Source organism: Primulina huaijiensis, chromosome 14 (assembly GCF_012295235.1).
Source record: "Primulina huaijiensis isolate GDHJ02 chromosome 14, ASM1229523v2, whole genome shotgun sequence".
NCBI lineage: Eukaryota > Viridiplantae > Streptophyta > Magnoliopsida > Lamiales > Gesneriaceae > Primulina > Primulina huaijiensis.
The window spans coordinates 6,810,078-6,835,434 of NC_133319.1; the positions used below are offsets into that span (position 1 = coordinate 6,810,078).

A 25,357-nucleotide genomic window follows, 5' to 3' on the forward strand; every position below is an offset into this window, starting at 1 on the left:
TGACAAAAGACAAACTTGGTTTTTACTACATGTTTCATGCAATTTTACCTATTTACCCTTTTAATTAATAAAAAATTATATAAATACCTATTTTTTTTGGTTATCTTCTCTTTCCACTCATCATTCCCAATGCATTTAGATGACATGTACATTCATTTAAATATTCTTTAATTTTTAAAAGAAAAACAAATTCGCAACTAAGCATGGAACTTTTTGAAGTACTTAGTTTTACTTGCGAAATACCTAATTTCAATTTTAAAATACTTGATTTGGTCAATGAAATACTCAGAATGAGTATTAAAATACTGAATATTAGAATATGCAACGTAAGTTCACCAAATGCTCACATTTCTATCCAAGATGCGTTTGGATGACATGTTCATTTCATTTAATTATTTTGTTATTCTTAAAAAAACAAATTCGCAACTAAGTATTGAACTTTTTCTAGTACTTAGTTTTACTTGAGAAATACATAATTTCAATTTTAAAATACTTGATTTGGTACATGCGATACTCAGAATGAGTATTAAAATACTGGATATTCGAATATGCAATGTAAGTTCACCAAGTTCTCGCATTTCCGTCCAAGATGCATTTGGATGACATGTTCATTTCATTTAATTATTTTTTTATTGTTAAAAAAAACAAATTCGTAACTAAGCAATAAACTTTTTTAAATACTTAGTTTTACTTGCAAAATACCTAATTTCAATTTTAAAATACTTGATTTGGTAAATGCGATACTCAGAATGAGTATTAAAATACTGGATATTCGAATATGCAATGTAAGTTCACCAAGTTCTCGCATTTCCGTCCAAGATGCATTTGGATGACATGTTCATTTCATTTAATTATTTTTTTATTTTTAAAAAAAAAAAAACAAATTCGCAACTAAACATTGAACTTTTTCAATTACTTAGTTTTACTTGCGAAATACCTAATTTCAGTTTTAAAATACTTGATTTGGTAAATGAGATACTCAAAATGAGTATTAAGATACTGGATATTCGAATATGCAACGTAAGTTCACCAAGTGCTCGCATTTACATCCAAGATACATTTGGATGACATGTTCATTTCATTTAATAGTTTTTTTAATTGTTAAAAAAACAAATTTGCAATTAAGTATTGAACTTTTTCAAGTACTTAGTTTTACTTGCGAAATACCTAATTTCAGTTTTAAAATACTTGATTTGGTAAATGAGATACTCATAATGAGTATTAAAATACTGGATATTCGAATATGTAACATAAGTTCACCAAGTGCTCGCGTTTACATCCAAGATGCATTTGGATGACATGTTCAAGGACTTTTCAGCAGCTACAAAGCTTTGAAAGAGAAAAAAAGCTTAGAGCAAATATTTGAAGATTTCCGAACAATGTTCTTCGAGAGAATAGCCCGTGATAGGAACGAGTAGTATAATCCGTGGATTTACAATTTACAGAGAAATATGAAGTCGGATACACGTCGATAGTCATATTCCAGTAGGTCGAAAGTTATGGGATTTAATAAAACGACATGCAATTCACCATGGACTAATTGGGAGATGCATTATGAACATAGTTCGTAAATGAGCTTGAAGCTTGCACTTTAAGCATATCTATCGATTTTTGGATCAACGATTTATAAAATACTCATAAATATTAATTGACAATACTTTTTGATATTCATTGAATGACTTATTTGACAATTATACTTATTTGACATAATACTTATTGGTAATTATTCATTATACTTATTAGTATTTTTTTTCTTTATACTTATGAGTATTAATTTATAATATCATTAATATTCATTCACAATATTTGTTGGTATTCATTAAATGACAATGCAATACTTCATTTGATATCATCCTCATTAGTATTCTTTCATAATATTTATTGGTAATCATTAATTATATGCATCAATATTCTTTCATTATACTTATTATCAAATTTGAGTTTTTAAGGGTAAAATCAATTATCAGTGGAATCTAATTATATAATATTTGTAACAATTTAGGTATCACATTTTTATTTCATGGATCTCATCATCAAAGACAACTCAATATTGACTTCAAATTATATATTTTGACACCATCAAATAATCGAATTTGAGTATTTAAATGGTAAAATCAAGTATTTGTGGACTCGTATTAGGCATTATTTGTATTAATTTAGGTATCATATTAGATACTTCTCAAGTAAAAATAAGTATTTTAAAATTTCAATACTTAGTTGAGAATTTGTTTTTTTTTTACAAAAAAAATATTAAATGAGATGAATATGTCATCCCAATGCATCTTCCAAGGAAAGATAAACACTTAGCGAGCTTACATTGCATATTCGAATATCCAGTATTCTATTACATATTATGAGTATCTCATCTACCAAATTAAATATTTACAATCTCAAATTAGGTACTTCTCAAATAAAAACAAATACTTTAAAATTTTTATGCTTAGTTGAGAATTTGTTTTTTCTTTTACAGAAAAAATATTAAATGATATGAATATGTCATCCAAATGCTTATTCCATGGAAATATCAATACTTGATGAACTTACGTTGCCTATTCGAATATATAGTATTTTAATACATATTGTGAGTATCTCATTTGCGAAATCAAGTATTTACAAACTCAAATTAGGTACTTCTCAAGTAAAACTAAGTACTTTAAAATTTTCATGCTTAGTTGAGAATTTGTTTTTTGTTTTTTAATTATTAAATGAGATGAATATGTCATCCAAGTGTATCTTCCATAAAAATACCAACATTTAGTGAACTTACGTTGCTTATTCGAATATCCAGTATTTTAATACATATTGTGAGTATCTCATTTACGAAATCAAGTATTTGCAAACTCAAATTAAAATACTTCTCATTTAGGGAGAAAAATAAAGTATTGGTAGACTCGAATTAGATATTTTTTGTGCTAATTTAGGTATCACATTTTAACTTCACAAATGACACATCAAAAATCACTCAATATTACTTGAAACTATATTTTTTATATGCCAAAATAATAAAAATTGAGTCTTAAAAGAGTAAAATCAAGTATATGTGAAATCAAATTAGGTACTATTTGTACCAATTTAGGTAGCACGTTTTTTATTCACAAATCTCATCATCAAAAAATATTCAATATTATCTTCAAATTATATATTTTGACATACTCAATCGAATTCGAGTATTTAAAAGGTAAAATCAAGTGTTTGTGAACTCGAATTATGTATTATTTGTATTAATTTAGGTATCACATTTTTGTTTCACGAATATCATCATCGGTGTCACTTAATATTAACTTCAAATTATATTTTGGCATCCTCAAATAACTGGATATGAGTATTTACGGGGTAAAATCATGTATTTATATACTCTAATTAGATACTCTGTGTACCAATTTAAGTATCACATTTTAACTTTACAAATGACACAATCAAAAGTCACTTAATATTACTTGAAACTTAAGTATTTTCTTACACATTTGAAGTATTCAAATAGCCAAATCAAATGTTTGGAACCCGAAAATAAGTATTTTATCGATCAGAATAAGTAATTTTTCTAATTCAACAATGAGTGAGAAACTGTATTTTTTAAAAAATTAGATGATATGAATAAGTAATATTAATGCATTTTCAATGAAAATGCCAACAATTATTGAATTTATTGTGATAGCTCGAAGATCAAGTATTTTCTTACACATTTGGAGTATTCAAAGAGTAAAATCAAGCATTTGGAACTCCAAAATAGGTATTTTCTTGATCAAAATAAATATTTAATCTTATTTCATGATGGGTGATGATCTATGTTTTTTTAAAAAAAAATAAAATGACATGAATAAGTCATCCTAATGTATTTTTCATGAAAAGATCAACAATGAATGAATTTATGGTGAATGCTCGAAAATATATTATTTTCTTATATATTTGGATTATTCAAAGAGCGAAATCAAGTATCTGAAACCCCATAATAGGTACTTTGTATGTCAAAATAAGTATTTACTTTTATTCCATGATAATTGAGAAACAATATTTTGTTAAAATTATATTTTAAATGGAGAAAAATGATATAATTTTGTGGATAAAATAATATATTTATTTGAATAATAAAGGGTAAAAATGTAAAGTTTGTTTTGTGGGTAGTTAAAATTAAATGTATAGATTTGTCAGGTACTGATTTCTAAAAAATCATGGCTAGGTACTGAATTTTAATTGAAACATTCACATATGTATTTTTTTTGAAATTTACCCATAGCCAATATGTAATAAGAATGGAAGTAACATAATTCAGAGGTCATGATTTATGAGTTTTTGCTGGTACGATAAGCCTCTTTATTTCCATTCAGGCGAAGACCGAAGTCCTACGCTCTGACAAGTCAAGAACATCGAGTTAGTAAAATAAAATGGCCTAAATATTAAAATTACATGGAATAAAAAATAAAAGTATGCATAACTTAAAATAACAAAATAAAATTGTACATAATTATAACAAATTAAAAAAAATAAACATAATTAAAAATTTAAAACTTACACAATAAATTAAAAAAAACACATGTAATTAAAAAATTACAAATTATAATTAAATCATTTGCGAAATTTTTTTTTGGATCTTCGTGTAATACTCGTGTTGAATGTCACTTAGGTTTGGATCGTTAACATATTTCTTCATGATCAGATTTTCTTGGTCAATCTCTATTCTTTCTTGTTCCCTCAACCTCATTTCCCACTTTCATTCCATATTTTGCTCAACTTCTGAAAAATGTTTTTAGGCTAGAACAATCTTTGTCTCCTCATTTTCACAGTATTATGTATCTCCTTCTTTCATCAATCCACAACTTTTGGAGTTTTCAATCATTCTCCTCTCATGGCTTTTTTGAAGGTCTTTTTTCCCATTGGTCTAATGGTTTTGCCCAATTCATATACGTCGTCTCCTTCATCGTCGGTGAGTGCATCGGAGAGTGTGGAGAAAAGAGATAGAGAATATTCACAATCAATTTTCTTCAGTTTCTTGGTAGCATTCGTCGAAACTCTTTCAAATTTTTCGAATGAACATATCTTCAATTTCGTTTGCTCCTTCTCATAACCAAGCTTTCTCATAAGACCATGAACTCTCATAATCTTGCTCGAACAATGTTTGAGCTTGGGCATACTAAACAAAAAGAAAATCTAATTAAGAATTTGCTAATTTCAATAAAAAAAAATTCAGAATGAATACCTTCATTTAAAATGACGATCTGTTTTCGTTGAATGCTCTAATTAACTTGTTTTATTTTGGAAAAGAAATACTCATTTCGCAACATCCTGTGAAATGTTGATGCATGTCGTCCTGTATACGTACTTTTCATCTATTTGGCAACTCATGGTTATATTCATTCCAAACCAATCTCTAAAAACTAGTGTTGTTTTGATCATTGTCAAGTGCAGAATCGGTGGAATCTTTGACATTGGTGATTGTTCATTATTTTTTTTTTTATGATTTTTAAATATTTATTATTATTTTTTAATGGCTGGAATTGAACTGANAGTTACAAGTTTTATCTTTTAGTCGAACATTGAAAAATCAGAGAAAGATACAGTGAAAAGTGGTGTCAATTGATCCTTGAGCACGCCTTTACTATTGATTCTTTGACCAAAAGCTATGTATGTTGTGTATCCAATCAGCTAAAGGAAAAGACTGAAACTTTACCAAGTGAGAAGCGTACTGCTTTATCTCTGATAAATAGATCGTGAACATTTGATCTTAATTGTAGAACAGAACAACTTATATTTAATATATAACTTTTTACATAAATTGTATGTTGAAATAGGGATATATTAACCTGCAGCATCTTGTTGACATTGCTGGCACCAAACACCTTATGAACACTAGCAAACTTGTGGGGTTCATCGGCAGGAAAATAAGGCGCGAACACGCAATCCTGCCCACATCTCCGCCGCAGAAGCTTGCACGCTGCGCATGGGCACGCCGCCCCTTGTTTTCTACTGCCATCCTTCATTTCATTTACTTCTATATGTATCATGTATATGTATTCACAGCATTCTTTATATTTAATTCAACTCGCAGGTTAGATTAGAGATGAGGGAAGGAGTTGAACTTGTTTGGGGGGTTTTATATTTGAAAATATGGATATGCATGCATGCTTTATGTAAATTCTTGGATAGGTCCTACCTCAGAAGGAGCTTTTGATTTTGGTGGGGAAAAGTGTTGTTCTTTCTTACTTTTTGTCCCAAGGGACTTTTATTCTTATTATATTGTGCCACAAATATTTTGAATATTTTTTTTTTAGTATTATATAAAATATGCAATTAGCAGATGCATGTGGACAACTGAATAATTATCTTGCAGTCTGAGATTTTTAAAAAATAAAAATGAATATATATATATATATATATATTAATATCAAAATTTACTTTAAATAAATAAAGGAATCTCCACAAAGTAAATATTGTATCGATCGATGCCATTTTCACATTGTATCCATTGAAGGAAAAATAAAAAAAGTCAATATTTCACGCCAAAATCTTTTTTTTTAACAAAAAGAAAGAATCACTTAAATCAAACGAAACGGCCATTTTCAGGGTTTAGGAAATGCAATGACATTAAAAACATGACAAATCATATAATTTTAATCCTTTTCAATGTGACATCAATGAAACGCTACCATTACATGGACATGACATTTATATATCTAATATCACATCAGTATTTCAGATAAAAAAACACTAATATTATCAAAAGTTGAAATATATAAAACTAAAACTGACCAAAATCGTAAAATTTAAAATACGATTGATTGATTTACAATTTCGATATGTTTCATCAACTCCAATAGGTGGATGTCATCTCAAATGTGAACACATAGATGAACACGGTTGGTAGACATCATCTCAAAACTNATTACCGTTGATGATTGATTACATTGGACTGCACGAGACAAGGGAAGTAATGACGGTGCACACTAAATTTATTTTGTCGCTCACGCCTTCGTGGGATTATGGCCCTCCCTCCTTTTGTTGTGATGATAATCATTAATTTAATTCAATTGTCCAATAACATAATCGAGAACTAAACTTATTTTAGGGTGGAAAACCAAGATATTTTTTTTTTCAAAAAAAAAAAAAATTAAAAAAAATGAAATTTATTCATAAATATATTTTTAAAAAAATTACTTAGAAGACTACTTGGTCGAAAAGTCCATAATCTAATATACAGTTTATAATAACTGATAAACTGGCTATCTATAATTATAATAATTATATTAAGCGTGAGCATGTTAGTGGTATGTGGTATAAATTTTTTTGTTGTTTGCACATATTACCCTATTTATTTTGATAATATCAAAATTTAATAAATCAAAAGCAAACAATCAAAAAAATAAATAAATTATACAAACACGTAATGCGTGCATCGAAATGCCAGTCTATGTTTATCTGATGGCCTCATTGTGCTACTGAAACTTGTAGATTAATCTAATCTGTTGGTAAAGTAGCAAACATAAGCTTTAAAGAATCTCATTTTTATCCATTGGCATGCGACTACTCATTAATGATTTCACTACATAAATATAGTGGAAAAAAAATCAAATTGGGGAATTCAGAATTAGTAGTTGGTCCCTTGACGGAAAATATATCAATTTTAAATATAATTTTTAAAAATGTTATTTTAGCTTAAGGGTCAATTCTATAATGAAAGAATAAAAAAGGAGATTTTGCACAAAACCAACCCCTCAGATATAGGATATTATAACATTCTGATTAGGAATGTTAAGTGGCCTGACTAATAATAGTAGGAGCAATTTAGACAATACCAAGCGAAGGAAATTGGGTTAATAATCAAATTTGGAATATTATACGTTTTCTTCAGAATCACTGCAGGATTGATGGATCATATATGTTGATATTTGGGAACATAGTAAAAATAGTCGGCAATATGCTAGGTAAGTGACAGACATCATTTATGGAGATTGATGGCAAAACGCGTTTAGCTCATCTTAGGAGGTTGGAAGAAGACCGATGAAACGAGTTGAGGGAACTCTATAAATAGTCCTCCCCTCATCCCATATCATCATTTCATCGAATTTTTTCTTTGATTTTATAGCATTTGAGTGCTTATTTCTATGATATTTGTGAGTTGTTTGTTCTCATGTATTAAGAGAGTTTGTGTTCTCTTTGAAAACACAGTGAGTGGTTGTACACCATAAAATATTATAGTGAAATTATTTTCATCTTGTCCGTGGTTTTTATCCAAATAATTTTAGAGGCTTTCCACATAAAATCTTGGTGTCCAGTTTTATATTTTAATTTCATATTATTATCTCAAGTTGTCGTACATAAGACCAACAAAAATTCCTCCTCGAATTTTTCTTATTTTGGTTTTGATACTTTGTTATTACTGATAGGACTCTGAAAAATAACACGTCAAAAAATGCTGAAACTGTATCGCTCCACCAAAGTAGTTTAAATTAATGATTGGACATATCAAGAACAGTTTTTTGGCGAAATCTGACATATCTTAACCAAACCCTTCGTGTGAGCTCAACGTGCCCTCGTATGGTATGAGGAGGCTTACTTATTTTATAGTTTGAAGGTGACAATAGAACTTCGTTTAAGTGCTGCTTGAGTGAAGAAACACCGATGGTTTAATTGTGGATACAAGACACAATAGAAGCATTTGAGTCTTATATTTTATATTTTAAATCTTGTATATCTAGATATGCCACCAGAAGCTCGTATTTCTTGCAGAGAATCTCTTCATTCTTCGAGAGGAACTACTTCTTATTTGATAAATGTAAACAGATAATTATGATATTAATGTATGGGCCATATGTGGTGGGCTTTCGTCCACACCCCATGAATAGACACTGACAATGACAAGCTAACGACTCTCAAACAGTTGTAGAAATGGAAGCCCAAGAGTTCCATGGGCTCATCATGAGGTTGGCCCAATGTTATTCACATTGTCCCTTTCACTTTAATTAACAATAAAATCATTTTTTTTAAAAAAGAAATAAATATTATTACATGGACAACTGTCACAACAGTGTAATAAGTCTCACAACTTTTTTAATAAAACTAGTGGCCAATAGGCTGTAGCCACATCATCGGTGACCTGTTTGATATTTTCTTGATTGGGATTGCATAATGAAATTTCTAGAAAATTCTTTGCCTTTTTCTGTTCTATGAGGCTTGATTCGATTTTTTTTAATCATTCCATTTGTCACACTTTTCAATTGTGCAGGAAACAAAATATCTTTTCAGATACTTGTGAGGGTTTTTGACCGAACATATACATTTTAATTAATTAAATTAAATTAATGTGAAGAAAAAAATTATATGTTTTTTTTTTTAAAAAAAGTATATTGTGAGACGGTCTCATGAACATATTTTTGTTAAAGAAGACAACTCGATAAAACTTCAAGTAAAAAATAATATTTTTAGCATTAAAAAAAGATTTTTTCATTGATCGGATCGGGTCAGAGATCTATCTCACAAAATTGACTTGTGAGATTATTTCATTAAATTTCTGTGTGTTTTAAAAGTTATTTCATACTATGAGATAGATACAAAATTAGGCCGAGTTGATCCGTAATTTGATATAATTGGGCTTAAATCAATCTCGAACTAGTTGACTTAAAAAGAAATTTTCCTAGATTAAACATGACTTTGTGAGCTCAAGCTATTTTATTTCAAACTTGAATCACACAAATAGTTTGTGTAAAGTGAGTGGATTTGGTTTTTGTTTTTTTATGTAAATTATGAAATATTTTAGGGAAAGTATTTGTGAAATTGTTTGGATGCAAAGAAAATTGCCACGTAAGTCGAAAAAGAAGATATTTTTACTACCCAAACGCACTTTAAATAGCCGTCGAAATATCTCCCGTTCTCGCAAATCCCCCCTATACGATTAACTGTCTTGGAACTTTCTACACACATCCACCGGTCTACCTCCTATGTCCACCGCCCCCTCCGCCGCCCTCGAAACGCCAATACTCGACTCCGAGTCCCCCAACCTATTGCATCGAATAACATCGGAGGGCGGCTATGCCTTCGCCTCAATGGTCACTCGGGCGGCCGCCGGTGACGCTAGGGCGGCGGAGGCCGCCAAGGAGATGGCGTGGGAGCAGCTGCACTCTGGCCCGTGGCACGCTGTTGTCCCCATCTGGAGAGATGCTTATTCAATGGCGTGCCTCCACGTGGCGAAACACCATTACTCCGCAGGTGAATTGAAGCCTGCGCTCGGAGCGCTTGATATGGGGCTCATCATGGGTGGATTGACATTGAGAGGTGACTTGAATTTGTGCATTGAAAAAGTCAGCGCTGCCTTCGGAGGGATTGGGGTAAGCGATAATCGTGAAGGGCGGCAAAATGGTCAGTGGTCTAAGGAATTCGACTTGGAGAAGGTGAGGTTCGTCCCCTTTTTGCTAATTCGTTGTTTCCTTTTTTTCCCAGGACTGGAAAGTGAAGATTATATAAAAAAATAAAGTTTCGCTCACAGATGAGAACATCATTTTCGCTGGTAAAGAATTTGCATAGTAGGTTGTTCCTGTTTCGTGTTAGAGTTCGTTCTTGCATGTCATATTATACCTTCAGATCAGTGTTATACGGTATTCGATTCGCAAACAGCATGATCTGATGGTGATCAACGAGTCATAGCTCTTGGAATCCGCATGTCCGGATACTTTCCGGCTGCATTGCAATTCTGTGTAAAGGAAAAGAAGTCATTCACATGCAGTTGCTTCGGAAAATAGAATTACATTTGATAGATCAGACATTAAACTCCGTTTTTTTTATGAAAAATTTATGATTTGCCACTTCATATCAAAATTTCTGGATGGGAGGAAAAGAAATATAAGCACCGGAAAGTATTTAGAACTTGTTCGCTGAGTGATAGATTTGGACCTAGCCGTAATCACCTTTTTTTCTTTCTTTCTTTCTCATATAAAGACATGCCATGTGGTAAATTTATATGCTCGTCGTAGATTCAAAATGATAAAAGTGGACTTGCAGTTGTTGACATCTTCTTGCGTGTGAATATCGATATGCAGGTTCTTAGAGTATTACCTGTCAAGTCACTTTCTTGTAAGGTAGTGGAGGAAAAATCGGGTCTTTCCTTGGAAGGGTTCTTACGGGAACATCTTGTTCCTGGTTCTCCAGTGATACTCTGTGATTCCATGACCCATTGGCCGGCCATGAATAGGTGGAATGACACGAATTACCTTAAACAGGTTGCAGGTTTTCGTACAGTTCCAGTTGAGGTATCTTCAAAACTTTGCTTGGTTGTTTAATTTCCCGTGAGAATTTCGTTTTCCCTTTTGTGCACATAAGGCCATTCAGCTTTGATTTTACCTGACTGAAGTCCCTTATTATTGTCAACTCTTTCAACGATGTGTAATTGTGTTGTTGCATTCTATAATGTCGAAATGGTAGGAAAAAGTAAGTTAGATTCGCTATAAGACCAGTACATTATCTCATTTTGTTCTCTGGTTATCTCTTCTTCAGTGACCATTTTCCCCTTTGTGTTGAACCCTACAGGTAGGAAAAAACTATCTAAGCCAGGAGTGGAAGCAAGAATTAATCACATTTTCCGAGTTTCTTGAAAGGATTATATCCAATGAATGCTGTTCTGCAAATGTGACATATTTAGCTCAGCACCAGTTGTTTGATCAGGTGTGTTTTATCATTTTTTTGGTAAAAACTGTATATGACGCCATAAAATCAATGTTACACCATCTTAAATATTTTTCACAACCGATTCCATTTTATCTGCAGATACAAGAACTGAAGCGTGATATTGTTATACCTGACTATTGTTTTGCTGGTGGTGGGGAGATCAAGTCCGTTAATGCTTGGTTTGGTCCTCCTGGGACAGTGACTCCATTGCATCACGATCCACACCATAATATACTTGCTCAGGTATGGAAGGTGTAGTCCTTAATGCTGATTTGGTATTGCTGAGTCTGTACCTTTCACCAAAGCAGACCTATACTTGTTTCCTGTTCTGGATTGCTGAGCTGTATTTTTGCGGAGGATGAAGGCTGGGATATAAGGTGGACACGATCTTGCCTTCTCTCCATGTAGGCTGTGTTTGTTTTCGTTAGTTGAGAGGGTTGTCAGTTTATTAATTGAAAAATAACAAGAACATGTAAACTTTGTTCTTTTTGTGTTGAAAAGTGTTTTGTGATTCATGATAGTTACTGCTCTAGGCTATTGTAAGCAACACTCAAGCTATCCTTCGTGTATACATATGGTTTTATATTTCTTGTTTTTCTTTATAATCAGAGATTGTGTATTCTTCTCTGCAGGTGGTCGGGAAAAAGTACGTGCGACTATACCCTGCTTCAGATTCTGAAGAGCTATATCCTCACTCTGAATCCATGCTTAGCAATTCCAGTCAGGTAGCCTGCTTGATCCTACCATGCTGCTCGCGCATCTAGTTTTCCTCAGTGCTCAGCTATTTTTATCAATACGGACGAATTTATTACGTGCTCAACTATCGTGTATTCATTTCTTTTTATCAAAAGTTTGTATTGTTTGTTCCCTCGAAAAGTGAATTTCTTTTCTGTAGGTTGATCTAGATGACATCGATGAGCAAGAGTTTCCGAAGGTGTTGGATCTTGACTTTATTGATTGCATATTAGAGGAAGGTGAAATGCTATACATTCCCCCAAAATGGTGGCACTACGTGCGGTCTCTAACCACTAGTTTTTCTGTTAGCTTTTGGTGGAACAACATGGTTGATGACTGATTCGGTACACCTCGATATTTTCCACTTCCCCTCTTTTTCTCGTTCCTTGCCGTTGTGGTAGCATTTGTGTTGGTGAATTGAAAGAACTAGTGTAGTTTTTTGGGGGCTTAAGTATTGGACTTTAGTCCAATTGATTCCTCTGTACGTAACATGCATTTTGCTTCTTCAGGTTGAATTAAAATTACTCCTCTGCTTTTTTCAAAATCTAATCTTTAACCATATACACAGTCGCTGGTTATCGGATTCAATGCTTGTGTTGATGTATAAATAACTAAATTTAAATTTGAGAAGTTTCTTTTTTTTTTTTTTACCTTTGAGGAAAAATTTTAGAGTTATGAATTTTATTTATTTTCAATGGATTAAATTGGTTGTTTAAAGATGGTCTTAATTAATAATGTATAAATATCATATTAGCACATAAAATCAGGACTGGACTATTATTGTCTATTGTATGTCGTGTGTGTGGCAAAGTGAATATGGATGGTCTCATTTTCCATAAATTGGACCATTTTATGAGTATAATTGCAAAAATATTTTCTTTATAATAAAATACAATGACGATGATAATATGTTCGTAACGTATCTTCTTTCAACTGTGGTGCACGTGTGGCTGAATTCAAGGCGAGGGAGTAAAACAATATCGATTACGCAATCCAAAAGAACGAAACAATTAATGAATATGCTTCAGTCAGTCGTGTCTTGTTATTAACAAAATCTGATGCTTTTAAGGCATGGTTTGGTATACATGACAATATATTAAGGCGTGCATGACTAAGGTTGTGATAAGTTGGTTTTACACACATTATAGATATTATTTCTTGTTGATAATTATATAATTCTTCGGGAGAGAAATAATAATGTTTGATTAATTTAATTTTTTTGTTTAATATATTAAAATTTAAAATAATTGTAAATTCAACGAATTTAGTAATATTTAAATAGAATTTATAATTTGACTAATATTATAACCAATTTAATTTTTTTTTAATTATAACCAATATAATATTAAAATTATAAGTAACCGTTATTTAATATTCAAATTTGTATTATTATTTTAATTATCACAATAAATGCATATTTATGTTGTTACTAAATTTTAATTATTTTTTATAATATTAATTGATTTTTTTTAGTTGTTTTTGAAAACCGAAATTAATGAAAATTTAATAATTAATATATTTTAAATTTATTTATAAATGTTTTAAATAAATTTATCAAATTTTTTTATTATTTATTCAATTATTTTAAGAATATATTACTAATTAATATTGATGAAAACATTTTAGTAATCATAATATAATCACAAAAATAATTAAACAATTTAAAATCATACCAAACTAATGATATTTATCTTTTTCTTTCATGTCATAATCACTCTTATTATGTATCATTTATTTATCAACTACACGAATAAAACAAGCTCAAGCTAATCCAGCAAATAGACCCGTTTCACTTGCAACAATCCACCAAAGTCTCAAAGTTACAGCAAAATATGTTTAGCCCAACGACAATTATTATAATTATTTAGGTATCAGCTTAGAAGCCTAGGAAAAATAATACAACAGAAAATTATATTCACGGTTTACAGTTACAAAACATCCACCACATAGCTAACCTGCAATTCATTCGGCTGAGCACAAGAATGTGTATGCTTGAACCAGAAATGCAAAATATAGAGCATCACCTATATGCAAGGAGATGCACGGGTTTGAAGCTTATGACGCAAAATACTCCATCCATTCAGCAAAGTTAGTGTTGGACGCCGCATCATCATCAACAGAAAAGTCAAAGTCGATTGTATCTAATGAACTGGTGCCATCAAAGGGAAGACTGAATGGGCTGCTATATCTTGCCTCTTCACATGGCAAGTTATTGAGACCAGAAGTAAACTGTGGGTCAACGGGCCTATCTGGCTCATGCGGTAATGCATCTTTAAACAAATTTGGGAACTCTTGTCCGGAAATATCTTTACCATTTCTGGGTGGCAGCACTGATAGAGGGAAGCTCGAATCCACTGGTCCATATTGCATCTTAGTGAAAGCTGCCTCGGGCAGACGCCCTTGATGACTTGATCCAACATCAGCTGAGTAACTCCGATACAATGTTGAATCTTGAGGTCTGGGTTGCCACAAAGAATTTTGGGGTCCATGATGCAACCCTGGACCTTGAAATTGTTGGATCAAGGTAGAATGACGACTTTTTTCAGGTAAAATAGTAATTTCTTGCCTACTATGTGATCTAGATTCTTGAGACAGTTGAATATTATGAGACCCACGAAGTACTAGGTCAGCACTCGGAGTCGCGGTAAGAAGCATGGGTCCATTAACTGAGGACACGTTTGTGGGAACATCATTTGAAGAAGGAAACGAGCAGACAAAGTTGACATCAGATTCCACTAAGCAGGATTGGCCTTGAGCGTTATTCTCCTGAGGCCTCATGGCTGCTATTCCATCATTTGCTGCCCGGCCTTCATTCATCAGGTATCCAGAAATCTGTATGCTGAGGTGGTTTATGCTCATTACCACATCTTCTGGATCCTTAGCCAAATGTTTGTTGAGAGACGGTGCTGCCAGTTGATTAGCAGGACTTCTTAATTTAGGCCGTCTTCTTTTAGGTGGCCGTTTTGCTAAATGTACTATCGCTTTGACTGGATCAGGTGTCAAAAGAACTGGAGGAGATTCAATATCTGCAGATTCATTGTTCCTGACATCTTTGGATGAAACGGATCCCAGCCCATCATCCACACGATCAACATCATAATCGCTATCACTGTCTGCCAAACGTTTCTTCTTATTTCCTTGAGTTTTTAAAGGTGTCTCACTAATGCTAGACAAACCATTATCACTGCTGGAATGCCGAATTAAGGACTCCTCCCTGCTCAAAACTCCTAACCATATAAAGCTCTCTTTAGCTGTCATCTTATCCTGTAAACACTTTGAACGCCTAATTAGAGTCCTAATCCTTGCAATATCAGGCGACATATGCTTTATAACAGCCGTGAGAACCCCAACTTTCCACATCTTTTTCAGATCATGAGGCTTCTTATACAAGGGTGCCTGACCCTTCGGTAATCCCAACCTCGTCCACCATTCCTCATTCCCTGTTGGCCACCAAGGAGGTGGGATGGCCTTCTCAAGTGGATACTTCCGCTGAGGTGGATCACAATGCTGCATCAAGGATGATAAAAGTGATCCTAATGTTGCATCTTGCAGATCTTGAAGAACCATCTGTGGATTCCCATTTTCATATCCACCTCCGTTTTCCCTGGAAAGGCACTCAGTCTCGTACTTACAGATGGCTGCAGGGCCGTTTTTATCAAACTTCACCTTTTCCTTCCACCAAGCTCGGATATTATCTGATGCACCGCTGACTGGCTTACCCTGCTCAGGAATAATCCCATACACGAATCCACGAACCTTGCAGACCTCCATAAGCTTCAACATGTACTTCAAAATGCCATCTTGGGCTCGTGCCATCTTCTTCCTGCGCGCCTGATCCGTTGAGGACTTCTCCTTCTGCTTCTCTGAAGCTTGCTGTTTCAAAAGCTTCTGCCTTTCATGGATCCTCTTGAGCTTGATGCGATCCTTCCACATTCGTTTCTCCAATTCTTCTTCCTCAATTTCCTCATCACTAACGTCCTTCTCTTCTATGTTATCAGCACCTCTTACATCATCAATGTCAGCACTTCTTACATCATCAATGTCAATATCCGAACTATCGCATAAATGGGTTCCGATCAGATCCATCAATGAAAATCAAGAGCAAATACTGAAATATTCCCCCATAAATAATTCGCTAGAAAACATCTTCTTCAACAAATTCACGAACAATGTAAAGTCCGTATCATGCTCAATTCCAAGCAAAATTACATACGTTAATTTCGTCACAATTTTTCGAGAGAAACGTAGCAATTAAATAATCCACAAATTGGTAAAAAAATCAAAGCTCTATTCAGCCAAAGCAATTAACAACATAATCATCTCTATCACAATGATATGTTAATCGACTCAGGAAATCAGGCAACCGCAGATCAAATTTTATGAGCTAATCAAAACCACACCAGAAGTTTCAAATTCCTCCCATGGCGTACAAACCCTCGATCAATTCAACATCAATTCCAATAAAAACAAAGATACAAAAAATCCGGTAGAGAACAATTAATTATTTAAAAAAAATAACACAAGTATTCATTTCTCCAGCAAATAAAGAGACCAATCAAACCTGATATCAACTCCCATATCCTCCATCACAGCCATTAAAAAATTATTCCCGATCACCGCCGGGAGAACCCATTCGAAACTTGGGTAATTCCAGACTTGGGTTGAACTGCGCGTGCGGCGGCGGGAGCCAGGTAAAATGGTACGAGAAGAGTTGGTCCGTTTTTATCCAATTTAGTCATAGTAACTAAAATCGCTATTGTGTTACCAATAGCGATTTTAGTGCAAAAATCTGAGCACCGGAAATAAATAAAAGAAGGTAAACAAATATAAAATTATCCTTATCTAGAGGCAATACTATATAACTATATATATATAAAAAAATGTCTCTGTCCGAGACAAAAATAGATTCCAACTTTTTTTTAACCAAAAGCCCATATTTGATATAAATATAATATTTTTGTTTTTTCTTTTTTTTTTCTCAACATTTTAAATTATATTTTATTTTCGATCATTTTTAAAATTATGGTTTAATTTTTATTTAAATATAATGATAATTATAATTTTTATTTGAATATAAATAAAAAAATATAACGATTTAATATGTTAAATAGAGTCAAAATATTTGGTGTTATGACTATTTTTGTAATTAAATAAATTAATGAAGTATCAAATTTTTAGTCCAAGTCACAGATAATTCAGTAAATAATATACATATATTTTCCAAACTTGAAGTTCAAGTTCTATCGTTACTTAGACATTCTCTTTTTCTATTTTTTTTTTAAAATTCGTTATAGCAAAATTATAGTTCTTTTTTGATTTTTTTTCAAAAATATGACATTTTATTTAAATATAAACTAACTTAATTTCACAAAAAATTCTTGCATAATAAATACTTTGGATAGATAGAATAGATTAGCAGTGCAAAATATGAATTACAGCATGGAATCTGATCTTGCAGACAACCTCTTAAAGAAATTAGTTGAGAATGGCGGAACCTTACTCCTAAGCTTAGGATGTCTCAACAGATAAAAACCCGCCACCAACGCCACTATCTGCAATGGCGTAACATACAGCACAATGGCCGCAACCAAGCAAAAGGCCACGAACAATGCCGATGCTCGCGGATCCCTCCAATTCAACAGAGCCTCGAATCTCTCCCCCTGCATAGCCAAGTCCCCCATCACCGTCTGAATCCGCCCACCGATACTCCGCAACCGGTCGTATCTATTACGCACGATGTCCGATGATTTGGACGTCGGGAACGTGTCGAATTCCTCGTCTAGCTCGTCGGGACCAACTGCGTCTGCGTTCGAGAGGCGTATATCCATGTGGGGCGGATGCCTCGGCTTCTGTCTGTATCGCCAGATACCGACGAAGAAAAGGTAGAGAAAGAAAGTGGGGAAGACCAGTTCAGGGAAGAAGACTAGTATTACAAGGAGTATGTGTGTTAGAATGGTGGTCAATGGATTTTTCCAATGCCTTATCTGATCAAACCATTTTGCAATAGAAACCATCCCTCCCATCACATTCATTATCCTCATAAAGTTTGCTTTCGCCTTTCGAACGCTCCATATATGCGATCCAACGTCTAGTAAGTACTCGATGACCTCTTTCTTCAACGGCGGTTCAGCTCTTCCCAACCTGGCGGAGACTATCTGAATCGCGTGGAACCGTAACATGTCGAGCTGGAAGACGGATAATGGATGGATATAGTGCATTTTGGGGAGTAATGGCTGAGTGTACTTGTTTAACATGTTGAGATATGATGAGCAGGAGAATCTCACAGCCAACTGAACCTCCCCCATCTTCTTAACGCCGGTCGGCTTCAGCACGAGTAGAGGGTATGAGTGGGTGTACACACGTTCGGTTTCGAGGGTGGATAGCCTTATCCTAACTTTTCCTATGCTGGCATCTTTTCCTCCTTGTAAATGACCGTTGTCGAATACCCCAATTGTGATCACAGTACAAGAATCGAATACTTCCCATGTGTATTGCTCGTTCCATTTTGGTGAAACACTGTCGATGATTGTCCTTGTTCGTACCCATTTAGGACCGTATTTAGCCACACAGTAAGCATCTGTAGTTCCTGTTCCATCTTTAGATTTCATCAGTGACAGACCTGTGGCGCTTATGATTCCTAGCTCGAGGAGGCCAATGCTTGATTTCCAGAGAATTTTCGAGCTTGGTCTATAATCGCTGCTATAATAAGTCGACTCATCCAACACATGGTACCCACCATCCAAGCTGAGCCTCAAGTGAATCTTGCTAGCAAATTTTGTAACCTTCTTTTCTCCCTCAACAATTGCATGCTTCTCAAGATTAAGCCACTTGGCTGATACTGGCTTGTTGTCGGGTCGTTTGGAGATGGTGTTCAGCAGAATCATGCATTTGCCCAAGATTTCGTCTTTGTTGGGTGCTACTCGATCCTCCACAGTCAAGACAAGTGGCTCCTCAAATGGCTCCGCAACTACTAAAACTAAATCCTCATTCCAAGATGGATTCACACTCCTCAATGATGATATTCTAGTTTTAAGAGCCTGGTTTCCAAGATTAACCTTCACAAAAACTTCAGGAGGCCTACTCCTGTCACTTGGCTGCAAATCTTGGCATTGAATCACATTAACTCTAAGATACCAAAGCCTTGGAGAAAGGTAAACTTTCCCCCGAATCTTTGAAACTCCTTCACTGCCAACAGCTGCTGCATCCGAATGCCATGCATCAGGAAACACCTCGTCTGCCTGAGTACCTTTCCAAAGAGCTAACATTATTTCTCCCTTTCTCAGCTTTTCACCTCTCTTTTCTTCGAGCTTGTACCATTGTGGTGCCAAGGGACTATCAGGCGGAACACGTCGTGGGATATCAGCAAGCTCAAAGGTGACTCTACCGATAAACTCATCCATCACAAAATCCTTATCCTTCACAACCACTTCGACAGATGAAGCTTGGAGCTGGTCTTGAGAGAAGGCAAAAACAAGATTCCACTGTGGATTAGTCTTGTTAGAAAAATGCTTTGTGATTCCCTTGTAGTTACCAAGCTTTACTTCGACATATGGATCACAGGAACGGTTAACTTCCTTCGCGGGTAGATCTTTAGCTTTTACAACCCGAACATAGAGATATTCCATCTGCTCAACGAGGTCATAGGCACAGATAACCTTATCACCACCAGTGATCACCCCTGAGCCAGCTATTTTGGGAGCGGTCTGCTTCAGTGAGAACTCTTCGGGTACCGGACCCCTCATCATTTTCTTGGATTATCCTTGAATATTATCAGTCTGCTGGCAGGAGTGATCTCAAAAACTTGGTAGCTGCCAGTTCTTGGTATCACTTCTCATATGCGAACAGATTGCTTGGGCTTCTTCACTCATCTACGTTTGTTTCCTGAGATAAATGATTTTGATGCAAGTTATTAAAAGATTCAGCCTCTCTATGGATTCATTAAATAAGTAATAAGAAAAGGATAATCAAACATTTAAAAAGAATGGAGATTTGATCAGGATCACATAATCCAACTGATTTAATACAAGAAATATCTGCCAATCATCTTAGGATAAACTGACACCAATTCATTACATATAGCTAAAAAAATCGTTTCTTTAACTGAACAATTTCAAGATAAAGAGCAAGGAAACATGTGTTACTGGAACATTTCTGATAATCAACAAGAAGTAAGAACCTTGAAAACTTTTCAGAGTTTTCAGCCAAGAACACGCAGCACCTTTACATAACTACCCAACCAGAAGAAAATCCAGCAAAAAAAAAAAAATTATTCTGGCCGGAACCAAAAAATAACACCATTTGTACCTGAAACTTCCCTTCATTGCAGGGAAATAGATAACAGAAATCATAAAAAAACATAGAAACAACAATTTGGTAAATACCCCAAGAAATAACAAGGAATTAATTTCCCAAGCTCCGCGGGGACATTAAATGAACACGTCTCAAATCATAAAGTGGCATAAATCCATCAAATGATTACTTCATTGTTAAGCATTTAAATCTGGTACAAAAACTCTTAAAATCTTGATCTACTGTTCTATCCATGCAAGCAAGGAGTTCAAGAAAATAATAGGGATGCCTTGCTTTTTCTGAAATGTGTGTTTTTGTGCGCGGCAGGTGGGGTGGGGATAGTTCAAATTAATGAAGAGAATTGTTGAGAGTAGTCTTGAGTTCAGTAAAACTTTTGTGTTAAAGGCTTTCAAAGGTGAAAAGCTACGTATATAGACTCTACATGCAGTGATCTAAACAGAGTTAGAAACCCAATGATTCTACTTTTTACAGTAATCAGATTTTGTCAGTTTAAGGCAAAATTATCTCTACCTGCTATCACCATGGTTGATTGATTCAATTTGACTGCTTCTCAACTTTTTTATTATTGTTTTCATTTATTCAGGGAAAAATTCATTTGTCTAGAAAATAAATAGTTTCTGAATCTTAATTTTTGTGTTTTGGTCATTTCCCGATTCAGTCCATCTTCTTTACCGCGTATTAAAATACATCTATGTTGTGATAATGAAAATATTACATCGGTTTTTTTAATACACTATAAAAAAAGATGATCAGTCGAACCATACAATAGAGAAGAAAATGGATATTTTTTTTTCATATTTTTCTGTTTATTTAAATTTTTTATAAAGTTAACAATATTTATTTTCAATCCTTTTTTTGTACAAAGTTGATGGATTTTTCGATTTTGGGGGTATTTGAGTATATATAAATTGGAATTTAGAAGAAAACCAACATAAATTTTGCAATGTAGAAATATAGAAGCCTTTTAAATTAACCATATATATATAATGCATGCAGTCAATGAAGCAAAAGCCTTCATTCAACCGATTGAGATATCATTGCCATTTATACTTCCAATCTGAATTTCCTCATTTGAAGAAATTTCCACAAAGTCGCCCCCAAAAAAAAAAAAAACAGATAATTTGGTAGATGAAAAAAAGAACATCAGCTAATACCATAAATGCAGCTAGAATTTTCCAAATGGTCCATATTCTGTGGTCATAATTTGCATAGAAGAAAGAGGAGCTATCATGGGGTCAAGACCAACCACTCATATCGTAGTATGGATCCCTCAATAATTGGTAATCCCAAGAAATGTTAATCCCATCTCTAATTCTGAATGTCACTTTCCATTGACAGTTCATAAAATTAATAAGAAACAAATAGTGTTAGGTGTGGTTGAAGTGAGTCAGAATTCATGATTTATGGATTGAAATTAGTTTTTATATTATTATTATTATTATTATTATTATTATTATTATTACTACAATTGGGAAGATGGTTGGTGGGTTTCGAACTCGAGAACTCTTTGTGACTCTAAATTAGCTTTCTAAGTTATAACATGGGCGAAATCATCACAGTATAAGACTGTTGTTTTCTTGTAATACACTTGCCATCTTCTTATCCTCTTTTGGGTAGATAATTAAGATTAAAGAACAAGAAGCATTAAAAATGGTAAGAATAAGTTGTTGTATATGTTGCGTAGACTCAGCACATCACAGCACATCGACCTAAAGTTCTGTTTGTTTTTAATGTAAACTTATTCCTACAATGACACCATGAATATGTTGCCTTGTCGGACATCCTTTTGAGCAACGTTAAAATAATAGATTTACTTAATTAAGTACACCTTTAGATTCTAGCACGAGTAGGTATTAATGAGCTCCTGAGTTACGATTCATCAGCTGACTCTCACTAATTAAATTTGTGAAACAAACTTATAAATGTGTTCCATAAAAAAATTATAAACCCAACCGACATCATGAGTCAGCTCATGCATGAGTCACAGGGGTTAAGCAACGCAGCCGATTATTGCTAACTTTTTCAACCCTTGTGCGTGTAGACTTGAACACTCAAGCCTATCACCCTCTCACGTTTGATCACACTTGTGTGGGATTATATTTTCTGAATATAACTCACTTAGGCCAAGCAAGCAAGAATGATAACAATGGCAAACGAGATTACGAGGCAAATCTGCCCAACCTTGCACTAACACAATAGTTCACAATAGAAGGAAACAATCTGCCAATGGCTTGCACACAAAAAGGCTTAACACCTGTGTCTCTGAAAGCCTTGTGCAACTCATGACCTATATAAACGAAATACAAGGCAACAATATCAGATAAACTTGAGTAACTGCCCTTGGAACCGCCACCTGTCCAGCCCAACTGCTCTGATTGGATAAGAACAAGCCTAACTGCTGCCAGATTGCATGCTTGTCTTGCTGTCCCTTGTCCTACACGTTGGCCAAGTGTCCAAAACGTCCACCCAACTGCCCAAACATCAGATTCAAGGATTACACAGGTCCAAGGCCTTCACTAACTCGAGTTGACTTGCTTGCACAGCCAAGTCCAAGTTTTCCAACACTTAGCTGCCTCTAGCACACCCTCCCAAATGTGCTAGTCGTTTATACACTTAGCCGATCCAATCCAACCGATGCCGCATGCACTCGGCAACATGCCACAATGCTCCGCACAAACATCATGGCTCAAAGACTTAGTAAATCACGAATATAACAGACCTTGTTTGGGGTATTCAAATGTGAGAGAAAAACAAGAAGAAAACAATGAAAATGGCTTTGTAGAGGCAAGTGTTGAACACTTTGTCCTTAAGAAGAATTTGCCCTCACAATGTGCTTGAGTTTTGTGGCAATCTACTCCCAAGATACAACTACAACTCTTGAATAATGAGCACTCAGATATCCAAGTTCTATCACAAAGAAATGTATGGAACTCTCTCTTGTTGAAGAAAGGAAGAAGGAGATATGCAATTGATGTGTATGTGTGTTTGATTTTCAATAATCAAACATTTAATGTTTTTCAAGTGAAAAAACATGAGCTTTCATCAGGCGCGCATACCCGCGCGCAGGCGCGCGCACATCAAATGGATGTCAAAACGGCATTCCTAAATGGTGAACTTGAAGAAGAAATATATATGGAGCAACCTGAAGGCTTCATAGTTAAAGGACAAGAAAGAAAGATCTGTCGTTTAATTAAGTCACTATACGGACTTAAACAAGTGCCCAAGCAGTGGCACGAAAAATTTGACAATGTAGTATTGTCAAATGGATTTAAGATTAATGAGTGTGACAAATGTGTTTACATTAAAGGCACTCGAGAATCTTATGTAATAGTATGTCTATATGTGGATGACATGCTAATAATGGGGAATAGCCAAGAGTTGATTAAGGGTACAAAGAAAATGTTGACAAAATATTTTGATATGAAAGATATGGGTATTGCTGATGTAATTCTAGGGATTAAAATCTTTAGAACTCCGGAAGCAATAGTCTTATCTCAATCTCATTATGTAGAAACAGTATTGAAGAAGTTTAACGCTTATGACTCTACCCCAGTAAAAATGCCTTTAGACGTAAATGTCCATTTGGCTAAAAATCGTGGAGAACCAGTTTCCCAACTGGAATACTCCAGAATTATTGGAAGCCTTATGTACATCATTAACTGTACTAGACCTGACATCGCTTGTGCGGTTAACAAGTTAAGTCGGTTGACAAGTAATCCTAGTGATGCGCACTGGAAGGCATTGACAAGGGTGCTTAGATATTTAAAGCACACCTTAGAATATGGACTAAATTACACAAGGTATCCTGCAGTACTTGAAGGATACTGTGATGCAAATTGGATTTCTGACACCAAGGACTCCAAATACACCAGCGGCTATGTATTTAACATTGGTGGAGGAGCAGTCTATTGGAGGTCATCGAAACAAACTTGCATTGCTAGATCTACCATGTAAGCGGAGTTCATAGCGCTAGATAAAGGTGCAGACGAAGCTGAGTGGCTTCGCAACTTTCTAGAGGACATTCCATGTTGGACAAGTCCAGTGCCAGCAATCTTGATACATTGCGACATTCAGTCGGCAATTGCAAGGGCACAAAACAGTATGTACAATGGCAAGTCTGTTAGAGTAGGTGCACGTCTAGCCAAGTGTTGGCCGAGTGTTCACAATGAAACTCTATGTATAAACAGTCTTTATTTTAATAATATTTGAAATTATTGTTTTGGCACTTCTTTATCTGTATACCCATGCTAGTTGCATAGATAAATTCCTTGAATATACAAATAGTAGAAAGAATATGAGATGCTCATGTCATGAGTATCATGAAACTCATATTTGGAATACTGTTTATTCTAAACAGTTCCTAGTCGATTTAGCCGGCGCTAAGAAGGATATAGGCCGCTCGAGTTCGAGACTGGTATCTGCGATGTGAGTACCATGTTTCATTGGTAGGGGACATTGTGATGTCCGAGCATGCAGATAGGTGCTCCTTGTAGAGTGCTCTGAACAACCCTCCATAAAGGATTTTCCAAGTGGTTCTCACTTATCGAGTGGAAAAGTCCTAGTTTATGGTTGTACACCATTAGTCCTTATGACCCGGGACAACATTGAACTCTATGTTGTAGAATTACACTTTGACTTGTTTACCGACTCTCAAGGGGTCATC

At 34.4% G+C, this 25,357-nt stretch overlaps 3 protein-coding genes across 9 annotated transcripts; 1 reads left to right on the forward strand and 2 right to left on the reverse strand.

Annotated features, from left to right (window-relative positions):
* The first annotated feature begins 9,864 nt into the window (after positions 1-9,864).
* Positions 9,865-12,916, forward strand: LOC140956570 (lysine-specific demethylase JMJ30). 4 transcript variants are annotated; one of them, XR_012171491.1, is made up of 6 exons: positions 9,865-10,379; positions 11,025-11,234; positions 11,512-11,646; positions 11,749-12,026; positions 12,282-12,374; positions 12,545-12,678. XR_012171491.1 is itself a non-coding variant. In XM_073413365.1 (6 exons), the coding sequence occupies exons 1-6, from the start codon at positions 9,930-9,932 to the stop codon at positions 12,722-12,724; spliced, it is 1,212 nt and encodes a 403-aa protein (XP_073269466.1). In that variant the 5' UTR covers positions 9,865-9,929; the 3' UTR covers positions 12,725-12,914. The 4 variants fall into 4 exon arrangements, 2 of the variants coding, with proteins under 2 accessions (XP_073269466.1, XP_073269467.1); XM_073413365.1 differs by having other exon boundaries at positions 11,749-11,892; positions 12,545-12,914; XR_012171492.1 differs by lacking the exon at positions 12,545-12,678 and having other exon boundaries at positions 11,749-12,053.
* A 1,362-nt stretch (positions 12,917-14,278) lies between these two features.
* Positions 14,279-17,115, reverse strand: LOC140957279 (ETHYLENE INSENSITIVE 3-like 3 protein). The gene is made up of 2 exons (XM_073414459.1): positions 16,946-17,115; positions 14,279-16,438 (listed from the first exon to the last, which is right to left on the reverse strand). Exons 1-2 carry the CDS (start codon positions 16,978-16,980, stop codon positions 14,440-14,442), a joined length of 2,034 nt encoding a protein of 677 aa, XP_073270560.1. The 5' UTR covers positions 16,981-17,115; the 3' UTR covers positions 14,279-14,439.
* Positions 17,116-17,782: 667 nt separating this feature from the next.
* LOC140957574 (FT-interacting protein 3-like) lies at positions 17,783-20,976 on the reverse strand. 4 transcript variants are annotated; one of them, XM_073414889.1, is made up of 2 exons: positions 20,689-20,976; positions 17,783-20,265 (listed from the first exon to the last, which is right to left on the reverse strand). In XM_073414889.1, the coding sequence occupies exon 2, from the start codon at positions 20,127-20,129 to the stop codon at positions 17,817-17,819; it is 2,313 nt and encodes a 770-aa protein (XP_073270990.1). In that variant the 5' UTR covers positions 20,130-20,265; positions 20,689-20,976; the 3' UTR covers positions 17,783-17,816. The 4 variants fall into 4 exon arrangements, with proteins under 4 accessions (XP_073270990.1, XP_073270989.1, XP_073270991.1 ...); XM_073414888.1 differs by having other exon boundaries at positions 20,561-20,976; XM_073414890.1 differs by having other exon boundaries at positions 20,823-20,969.
* Between the last annotated feature and the right edge of the window lie 4,381 nt (positions 20,977-25,357).